The sequence below is a fragment of the Vitis vinifera genome, chromosome 9 (assembly GCF_030704535.1).
Source record: "Vitis vinifera cultivar Pinot Noir 40024 chromosome 9, ASM3070453v1".
Taxonomy (NCBI): domain Eukaryota; kingdom Viridiplantae; phylum Streptophyta; class Magnoliopsida; order Vitales; family Vitaceae; genus Vitis; species Vitis vinifera.
The window spans coordinates 1,504,830-1,516,035 of record NC_081813.1 but is presented as its reverse complement, the minus strand read 5'-3'; the positions used below and the strand labels follow the sequence as shown (position 1 = coordinate 1,516,035).

At 32.8% G+C, this 11,206-nt stretch overlaps 1 protein-coding gene across 2 annotated transcripts; it reads right to left on the bottom strand.

The window, feature by feature from the left end:
* Positions 1-3,674: 3,674 nt before the first annotated feature.
* On the bottom strand, positions 3,675-10,222 carry LOC100248106 (protein MOS2). 2 transcript variants are annotated; one of them, XM_002276825.5, is made up of 2 exons: positions 8,602-10,222; positions 3,675-4,308 (listed from the first exon to the last, which is right to left on the bottom strand). In XM_002276825.5, the coding sequence occupies exon 1, from the start codon at positions 9,927-9,929 to the stop codon at positions 8,661-8,663; it is 1,269 nt and encodes a 422-aa protein (XP_002276861.1). In that variant the 5' UTR covers positions 9,930-10,222; the 3' UTR covers positions 3,675-4,308; positions 8,602-8,660. The 2 variants fall into 2 exon arrangements, with proteins under 2 accessions (XP_002276861.1, XP_010654486.1); XM_010656184.3 differs by having other exon boundaries at positions 3,675-4,256.
* Positions 10,223-11,206: the final 984 nt, after the last annotated feature.

The following is an 11,206-nucleotide window of genomic DNA, read 5'->3' as shown; positions in this document are numbered from 1 at the left end:
TCAAATATAATTTTGTTTTTAAAAATAATTATGACCTAATTTCTAAAATTACTTTTAAAAATATTTCAAAGAGGACCTATTATTATTATTATTATTATCATTCTTATGTATAATGAAAATATAGCTCATGACCTTTGATAAATCAAACTTTAAGTAAATGTAAGAAGGAATGTCTATATGAATTAAAATAAAGTTTTCATTCTTTTGATAAAATCACTCAAACATATTTAAAATTTAACTTAAAAAATAGTGGTTAATTTATTAAAAGTATATCTAAATTGGTGTAAATAATATATATATATATATATATATATATATATTATAGATTAAGAGAGTATTTGTTTTTTTTTAAATTTCCATTAAAAGTAATTTACTTTCGAATTTTAAGTTATTTATTTTTCTACATGACTTATTATTAATTTTTAACTAAATATAAAAAGTCAAAATATTTGTATTTTTCTAAACATAAAAAATAACATATTAATTTTTATTTACTTTTTTAAGGCTTAATAAAAATAAAATATTAAAAAAATAAACAATCCAATACTTAATATTATCAAACACTATTTTGTTTTAATTTCTATTTAAATTTAAGTAAAAACAAACACAAACTAAGTTATTTCAAAATCTATAACTTTTTAAATAAAATTACCTCGACAAAAAAAAAATTAATTTTTAAAAATAAAATATTAGCTATACCATCATATATATAACAAATATTTTTCCTTATTTAGAATTTAACAATTTTATTTATTTTTTGCTTGAAAATAAAAATATTTGTGTGACAATATTTTTATGGTCATCTTAAAATAAATTCTATACAATTTTCATAATAATTTATAGTTTATTAGTTGTCATTGGACCAATGTTATTGGTTGCTTTAATGACTTTTTACTTGCAATAAGAGCAACTTGTGTGATAAACTAGTTTAAATTGAAATATAAGTTATTGGTGGCCATTGATTTTTTAATAAATTAACTTTAATTGAAATATAAGTTATTGACTTCAAATTTTTTACCAATCTCAATAAATTAATTTATATTTTTCTTATCTTGGAAGAAATAATTAAAATTAATTTAAATATTGGAGATTTTATATATATATATATATATATATATATATATATATATATATATATGAAAAAAAAACACTATAACTATGTTTGATTTCCCAAAAATATCAAGAAAAGAACGAAAATATTAAGAAAAATGATTTTATTACATTTAATTTTAATAAGATAAATAAGAGAGATAATTAAATATAATTAAAATTAGTTTAAAATTTATATATTTTTAAATTATTTAATTTTTATATAAAATAAGAAAAGTAAGTGAAATGATTTTAAAGTAGTATGTAAAATAATTTATTAATTTTAAATTTGTTTTTTATTTTTTATTTTTTTTTACATTTTTTATTTATTTTACTTCTATTTTTCAAAAACCAAAGCCTACAAAATTTTACTCTAAAGAATAGTATTTTATTTTTAGCTTTAGTGGAAGCAAAAATTAGAATATTTTTTTATTAAATATTAAATAATTTATTGGTTAAGTTGATATAGAGCTTCTATAAAATATTTTTTTAAAATCATAAATATTTTAATAAAATAAAAAATTATGAAAATTCAGTGTTACGATGTAAAATAATAAAAAGAAGGAATGTGTCTGTAGAGCGTGAAATGTACGGACCAATGATATTTTATATTGTGGGACACGTGACCAATCTCAGCACATGATTGTGTCCCGCACGTTTCGAGAATTTCAATATCTTGGAGAGTGTCGTGTTGGTCACGTGCCGTTATGGAGCGTAGACCGATGATCTAGGATAATGTTCCTTTCGGGGTAGATTTACACGTGGCAATTTTCTATTTGGCCATCATTGGAGGCAGGGGTCTAATAGAAGAACCTAGATTTACAGCTCGCAATGCTAGCTGTGAGCATAAGGGCCAATTATAGCCGTTGATTTAATTAATGATGGTGTTGTACGTGGATCCCGCTTGATAGATTAGATTTGTTTGCCATGTTAGTGTATAGTCAATGTGATGATGACCTGATTGGAGACCAAGGTAATGCAAATTATTGCAAAAATAAAAATAATAATTATTATTATATTTTCCCATACATATTGTTAATAAAGTTTTAAAATATTATATCCTGATTATTTTTGCTATTTATTAATTGCATCTAAAATTGCATAATTTTGCAAATATATCAAATATACAGTTTAAGATTTTAATTTATTAAAATTTTAAAATATTTATAACTCATAATAGAAATGATGGGTCATACAAACAATTTTCCTACCACTATTCTTCACCTTTAAATTGAATTTTCTTATTTGAATCCAACTAGACTTAAAATTTAATGCATATGTACCGAGTCATTATTGATTTTTAGAAAATAAAACTTATTTTTTAAAAAAATTATTAAAAAAACTGTAATTGATAACCATAGTTGTTCACAACATAACTTATCTAAAAGACGAAAGAAACTTTTATACGAAGAGTAATAAGTTTCGTGTTTTCACTAACATGAACTATCATGTTAGTGAGAACACGAATAACTCTCATATTCTCGCTAACACGATGATTTATCTTGATGAGAGTATGAATAACTGTGTTATATATTAGATTTTTTTTATTAATAAAAAAGGTATGAATATTAATTGTCTCACCAATATCTATTTAATAAGTTTTATTGGTAGATCGAAGAGTTGACCGCGTCCATTAATTCCCCTTGTGTTCGCTGTAGATGCTTAGGTGAATACACTATGAGATTAAGATATGCGCCTTTTTTAATAACAATTGTTTTTTAAAAAATTGGTAACGTTTGAAGTTGGCTGCGTCGTGGGCGATGAATGGTTTTAGGAAACTAACTTGATCTAATGATTTTCATTGTCAACATCATGATTGAAAAAGAGAAGATAAGGTGGGGGTTTGTGTGTATGAATCATTGAATTGAATAAGAGATTACCAACCAAAACCAAAAAGTGTCGGGTGTCATATTCTAAGGGATGAAGACTTCCCACCCATTCTCTTCCCTAAAAAACCTAACACATCTTCTTGGATTCCAAAGTTCCAACTAATTCTGTTTTCGTCATCAACATAATATATTCAAAGCACCCATAAATGATCACTAAAAACACTTCTTAACATTTAAAAATAATTTCTTATAAAAATTAAGCGAAGTTCTTCAAAATTTACAGCCAAACACTAATGATTCTAATGAAAACGTGTTTAGGGATTTTTTTGCGAAAAGCCATTTTTTTAAGTTCTTTTAATTAACACTAATGATTTTAATGAAAGCACTTTAACTCTCTAGTTTATTTTTTACTGTCCACCGACAAAAGCCCTGTAGACTAAAAGCATTTTTTACTAGAATCCCTTGCAAACGGGCCCTAAGAATTCTAACTTCGGATCATGTCATGGGTTTCCAAATTAAATTCCAAGCTGCTCTCCATCCACCCATCGACTCTGGGACTTCTAAAGCAAACACTTGTGTCGGTGACGTACAGGTAGTTTTCCCAATAATAAAATGTAGTTATGGCCCTCAACCATCTCACAAGACTTAAGGGGAATGTAGTTATGGCCCTCAACCATCTCAGACAGAAGGCTTAAGGGGACAACGCATAGTGCAAGGCACTAAGCATCAGAGGAGACATTGAGGATAAAACTATGATTGTAAAAAATCAATATGATTACTTGGGTTGAAGTTTATGATTGGCATTATTATAGTAGAAATATCATAAGTCAGCCAGCTCGTTATACCAGGGTTCCCCATATTATGACTCTGATTTCAACACCCACCATTATGAGATTGAAGTTTCAGAGGAGAACCTCAAGCATCAGGGGTTATAGCCCAAGAAGGTAGACTGCCAGCCATGGCCTGAAAAGAGAGTTCTCATCTGCCCCAAAATCATCCCTCCTTGCAGGTTTGTTGAAATTGAACCTGAGCACTGACAGATGTTGGGTTTGTCATAGTTCTTGAGAGGAACCCGAGAACCCAAATGAATCTGCAGGCAGGATATAAGGAGAACACCATCAGCCAATCTAATGGTTTCTGCAAGATAAGGGCATGTGTTTGAGGGTGATCTTGCTTCGATAGGCCTGCCCATGAATCAATCCATATTGGCCAGGAATTCAATCATACTGCAGCCAGATTTCTACATGGTCCTCTTGTTTTGTGCTTCCAAGCTGCTTGCAAGGGAGTTGCTATAGGGTGATGATGAGCAGGCTTACAAGGAGACAGTAGCAGTTTTAGCTACAAAATATCAAGGAGCAAAATCTGATGAGAAGGCTTTTACTGCCTCAACCTGCATCAAGGAACATGGATTTTTGGACACCAAATTCTATGAAATGCACCGAAAATTCCATTTGAGTAATGGAATGGAAAGCACTATCATTCAATTGAGATTAGATATCCTTAAACTGCAAGCAGTCATGGTGAGCACTCATGATCATGATTTGTCCTAATAAAACTGAACATGAAAGTCAATATACCTTTTCTTAGCTTCAATTGCATGCCTTACTTTAGCATTATCATTCACATAATCATTTCATAACACATGAAGCACAAACCTAGTAGGGCCATTCCTTTAGGTAATTCAACAAAGATACAAACAAAACATGAAAAAACAGCACTAGAAGCTCATTTTAGATTTATTCATGGGAGACTAACAACAGAAGCTACTTAGATCACATACAGATGGACCTAAGAGAGCAATATCTTCATAAGATCTTAATTAACTTAGATTAATCAAAAAGCTACACATAGTGCCCATAAAGAGACAAAATGGGATTTAGGAAAGAAACGAGGGGAATCTAGATACAGTGACATGATCAAGGACATTGGGAACATTTGAGGAAACAAATGAGTTCCCTATCAGAATGATAGGTGCTTCTAGAATGTAGTAAAATTGGCATAGAACTCAAAAGTCAATGGAAAAAATTATTAGAAAGCTATAAGGTTGTTAACAATCTACAATAAAGAATTTTGATTTGCCAAGAAACAATATGCCTATTGTATAATTTTTCTGGTAGGCAAATAGACTCTAACATTAGGAGCGCCTAGCAAAACAAAAATAGGAGAGACAAACCCAGTACAACGGGAGCATACAGAGAGCACAAAAAAAGGAAAAAGGAAAAAGAAAAATATATTGGATAATGTGGTGGGGGATTTGACATGGAAAGCGTGAGGGTAAGAAATACAATAAAAATCAAATGCAAATGGAAGAAAGGACAAGACAATTAGTTTGAGATTATTTAGTCAGGCAATGTGATCAAGATTGGAAGATTAATGATTGCACTGGTATGGAATGATTTGTTTCAAGCTGGAGGAGGTGCATGAACAACTGCAAAGCCAAAAGGGACATGACTTTAGGTGTGGAAATTTGTCGCTACTGCTTTCTTCTTAACAAAAGAATGATGTTTAGTGGACTCCAGCAATGAATGGGTGACTTGAAAATGATGAACAAGGATTTGTCTTTTTTTCCTTTTTGATTGTCTACTAAAGATTGTTGAGTGGATAAAATCTTGAAAAGGCTTTTCACATCAGCTTTGATAAAATTTTATACTATATGTTTTGTTTTGATAGGTAAAATAAGAAAATATATTAAAAGCACTTGGAAAAGGCACAGCAAAGTACACACAGAGTGTAAAAATAGAGCCAAAAGACAAGTCAGAAAGAAAAAAGAACAGCAAAGAACAAGATCCAAAGAAACCAACACCCTAATAACCTAGAAGACCAAACGGCACCCAGCCAATCCTCTTTCCACCACTGCTCCCAAAACCAAAAAATAATCCATTCCTGGGCTTCTCACCATCAGGACTGACAACTGAAGCACCTTTGACTCCTAAAAGCAAACTGGATCAGCCCCCTGAGCATTTTTACAAAAATTGTCCCTCATAACATTCTGAGAGTGCAATTTTAGCGACCTCATGGAATGAGAGCCGGATCCCCACTGCTCCTCCCTCTATCTATCAAAGGTGCACTTTTGTAATTAACCGAGCATTCCAGTTTCCAGAGATCCCTTTCGAAACAGGATGTCAAGTTTGACTTCCTCTTCCACCAGAGGCATTAACACCACACCCTCTCCTCGCCTCCATCTTCCTCAAAAGGGGGATAATCTCCTTTTCAAAACCTGCAACAAGCATCCTCACAAAGCTACTGAAATTTGTCAGCTTACCAAAGAGGACATAAGGTGGATGCTCCTCCCCCACCGAACAGCAGCTGGATTTCACCTTAGAAGACTCCTGCACCTCAGACCTGACCAAAGGACCAATCACAGCATTCTCTGGAAATTTCCAACCCCAAACCATCTTGAAACATTATCCTAAGTGGCCACTTCCAGCTCCCAAAGACCCAATAGAAATCCCCACCTTTGATTGAGGCTCATTCTCCCAGCCAGGACCAACTCCCAAGGGCTCATTCAAGGGCCCACAATCATTGACAAGCAACCCTACAGTTGAATCAAAAGGGGAGAGAATGCCCTCTCCAACGAGAAAAAACAAGAAGTGTGGACCTACCTTCGAAACCTGCTGCTTCTGCCAAGCAAGCATCATCAACTCTCAAAACCATCCCCTATGTACACTGACAATTCTCGCCATATATGTGAGGAAACCATAAACACACTCAAGGGATTTGGGTTGCATATGCAGTGACAGATGCTTTTAGAGAGTCATACGATTGACATGGATCCATCAAATTACATGAGAAAATTTGTAAGAAAGCATTAAGATCACTCATGACTTATGGTGAAAAAAAATATTGAACTGTTAAGAAACGATCTGTATACTGGATAATTCAGTTGATATCAGGATTTCACATGAATGGGTGGGAAGGTTTGAAATGATAGAATAAAAACTAGTGTTATCAAAGGCGATTGCTTGGGTCGCCTAGGCCATTAGGCCAGGTCACCTTTTGAAGACCTAGGCAAGGCGACTTCAAAGAGGCAATGCCTAGGCAATCGCCTTGGGAAAAGGCACAAGGCATAGAGGAGGTCGCCTTTGACCATGAATTAAGATTAAACATATTTAGATTATAATTTCATTCAATCTAACATTGGATTAAACGAAGTATAAGATAAAATCTTTTTGATAGATAAGTATAAGATAAAATATTATATTATCAATCATATCATAGAGATAATACAATGGAGGGTTATCAATCTAGTCTTGATGGAAGTAATGACAATTTTAATTTCAATAATGAATATGATGATGATGCCTAAAGCTTCTCTCGAATGTTCAATCTCTTATTTTATTTTTTATTTTGCTTTTTAGATGTTTGAAAAATTAGAATATATATTTAGATAGGATGAATATCTTTAAACAATATGATGTTTTTTATAATATGGGGTATAATATTTAACACTTTCAATAATTATTACTATTTTGCTAATTTTATAAGACATCGTGAGTGATGAAAAATTAATAGTGTTGATTGTTGAAGACAATACTTATATTGGTTGAATATCGAATATCGCCTTGCTATAGTTAGGTTATCGCCTTGTTTTTCACCTTTCGCCTTAGGCTAAAAGGAGTCTTATCACCTTGATATCGTCTTTTGCTTTTGACAACACTGATAAAAACTTAAATGCATAAGAAAGAAAGGACCAGACAAGAAGCAGTATGAGATTGCTTGCTCATGCGATGTAATCAAGAGTCCTATACCACTGACTGCAGCAGTAAGGACTGATGATATTCGAGCAGAAGCAGTTGCAAAAACAATTACAAAGCCAAAAGAGATGAGCATTTCAGGTGGTGGGAATTGGAATGTGGCTTTTGTCTTAACAAGAAAATAATGCTTTGTTGACTAAAGAAGTGGATCAGTCACTTGAAAAAAGATGAATAAGGACTTCTCTTCTCTCTTTTGATAGTTAGTTTCATAAGGATTCATAGAGTGGATAAAGGTAGCATATCACAACTAGCATATGATATGAAAATTGGAAAGGTTTCTGCTGCATGATGCTTGGAGGGTTTTATGGTATAAGTGAGATGATTCTCTTCTCCATATCCGTGAAGAAACTATAAGCCCTCTCAAATAATTTGAGTTTCTAAGTTAGTCATATGGGTGCCCTCTGCTTTTCTAGAAGTTTAGGGCTTTGTTTTTGTATTTGGCTATAGTTTGTTTCTCTTTTCCCTTTGCTTGCCTTTTAGCACATTTTGTATACTCCGTGTGTATTTGGTGCACCTTTTACAAGCACTTTTACAATATATTAGTCTTTTACAAGCACCTTATATATATATAAGGTGCATACTGAGTATAGTGCCGTAAAATATTTCAATGAGAAGGGTGATGTATACTGTCAATGAACTCTCTTTCTCTCATAATACAAAGTTCCATCAATCCTAGTTTAAATCAGATGAATATTCATACAAGAAAGGTTTCATTGTTTTCAGGCCAAAACTATCATAAAAAAATACAAAGTTCCATCTACCCTAGTTTAAATCAGAGGAATAGTCATACAAGAAAGTTTTCATTGTTTTCAGACTAAAAGTACCATAAAAACAAGGCTTCCTAAATTAAAGAACCAAATGCTTTATGGCATCTATAGAGTACAAACATATCAATTACCACAGATAACAGAATATATAGGTTAAATTACCTATTACTTCTGAGACAAGCCTATTGAATTGGAGTTTATTTTTCGTGACTGTGAAAGAATCAGTATCCAATATAGCTTGGGTCTCCAACATACTCAGCAATCTGTTCCAGGCGCACATTGAGTAAAGCATGGCTGTCAGCGTCCCGAACAACACCAGTTTCTTGCTCCGAATCCCTCTCCACCAGGCTTCCATACGCACCCTTATGCTTGCCAAACAAAACAAGAACAGGACCTCCACGACGGGGAAGGGCAGTCTCCAAGAGCTCTTGATCAACCCCTTGGATCAGCTCCCTACTCTCATCCATGGAAATATCACATGTTGTTGGTCCAACAACATCCAAGATCTCGGCCTTCTTCAAATAGAACCTTCCTCCTTTGAAATCCTTGCTAATTACTCTAACCCGAATATGACTAGTAAGCCACGGCGTTATCTTCCCTACTTCTCTTCGACTAGTCCTCTCTTCTTCTCTTCTGCTACTCCTCTCTTCTTCCCTTCTGCTACTCGATTTCTTGGACAATCCATTTTCGTGTTTTAATCTCTCGCCCCTTGGCCCCTCTTCTCTCCTCCTTTTATCCTCCTTTTCTCTCCTTTCTCGATGAGTGGTCAAAGAATCCCTCTTTTCATCTCTTCTTCTTTCGTCTTTCGACTTCTTCAAATTCTCATCTTCCTTCGACTCAGCAGCGTTATTCGCTCGAATTTTGCCAGAAGAATCCGAATTTTCCTTTTGCGCTGAGCTGAAAAAGGCGAACCCTTGCTTGGCGAAGCTTCTATTGTACTCAACAATTTTCACATCTTCCTTCGCGTTTCTACCGATCCCTCTCCCTTCGGTCCATCCGTAGCCGGCGAGCAAAGCGGCGCCAAAACCCTCAACGGGAACTTCAGCAAAGTCCTCCAGCGTCTGATCGTCCGGTAACCTTCTTAGATCTTGCTTCAATTTCTTCAACAACGTTGCCTCAACCGATTCATCAGGATGACTCGCAGCAGCAACTTCATTTTCAGACTTAGAGTTCTCCCTGATATTCAAACCGTACGACACGCTGGAATCCCCCGCGGCAGCATCGGATGACTCAAGCTCGAAGCGGATATCGGTGGATTCGGTCGTCGATTGGAGGGGAAGATCGAGGTTTTTCATCTTCTTCTCTGGTCTCCATTCGTTCTCCTTCGGCGGAACGATGAGTCTCTTCGTTTGAGTATCTGCTAGGGTTTTGGATGCGTCGAATTCAGTGACGTACTCGTGTCGGGGCGCGTCGTCATCCGACCGTTTGACGTTTGGCTTCCTAGAAACTGGCTTGGAATTTGAGGAAGAAAGAGAGAAAGAGAGTTTCATGGCTGAGAATTTGGGAGACAATTTTCAGGAGGAGCGGGCAGAGAGACGAACCAGAAACGAATGTTTTCGGTGATTCAAAACTCTCATCCAAACACGCCCTTAAATCCAAAGCCCTACAGCCTATACACCCTCTTTTGTTTTTTGACTTTTTCATTTAAAAAAATCCATTTTTTGGAAGGTTCCCAATTCCCATTCATACACAGCTTAATCTTTTCGATACTTAAATTAGGTTTTTTCAACTTAAGTCAATTTGGGTTAAGTATTGATTAAATTTCAGACGAATCAAGCCTAACTCAAACCTAACCTAATGTTTTTATAACATATATTATCTTATATAATAATATTATATATATATATATATATATATTAAATATTAAATTATATTATATATATATTTTTTATTTTGAAATCTATATAAATTTATTTTTAATTATTTATTGCTATATTGAAAATTTATACCATTCACTATTTAAATTTTCATAAATATATAGATTTTTTTTAAAAATATATTATAAAAATTATGTAACCCGACTAATTCGAATTTATCCCAATTGATTTGAGTTCAATCCAAGCTCAGAGAATTAAGATTAAATTGAATCTGGATTGAATATTTTAGGCAGAGGTCAAGTTAATTATTTTGTAATTTGGGTTTTAGTTTGGTTAGTCATCAACCCAAAGCACTCACCCAAATTACAGCCCTAATAAAAATGTATAAAATGAATATTCTTTGGTACCATTATAGAAGGTTTAATATTACTGTTGTAAGTGAAATTTCAATCCATTGATGTTATATTTATAAAATATTGGGTTAAAAATGATAAAATAATACACATTTGGAAATTTAATTTTGATGCATTGAAAATATCGCATAAAACAAAATTTTGATATTTTTATCTTGAACATTTGATCCAAGTGTTTGATAAAAAAACAAAGATAAAAATTGTTAAAATATATATATTTTTTTTCAAAAAGACTATATTTCATGTTTTCAAAAGAGGAAGGTCATTTTTTTTTTAATTTGTGTTTTATAAATTATTTAATTTTTATTTAATAAAATAAATAAAGAAAATGAATTTAAAAAAGCATATAAAAATATTTTATTGATTTTTATTTATTTTATTTATATTTTTCACTTTTCCTTTCCTTCCACTTTTCCACTATTTTTTTTTTTCCGTTTCATTTTCATTTTCTCGGGAACCAAACATAGCTTATCAAAATTGCTTTTACAATTCAAACATTGTTTTTAGCTTTTAGAGAAACCCTGCAAACACAACCAC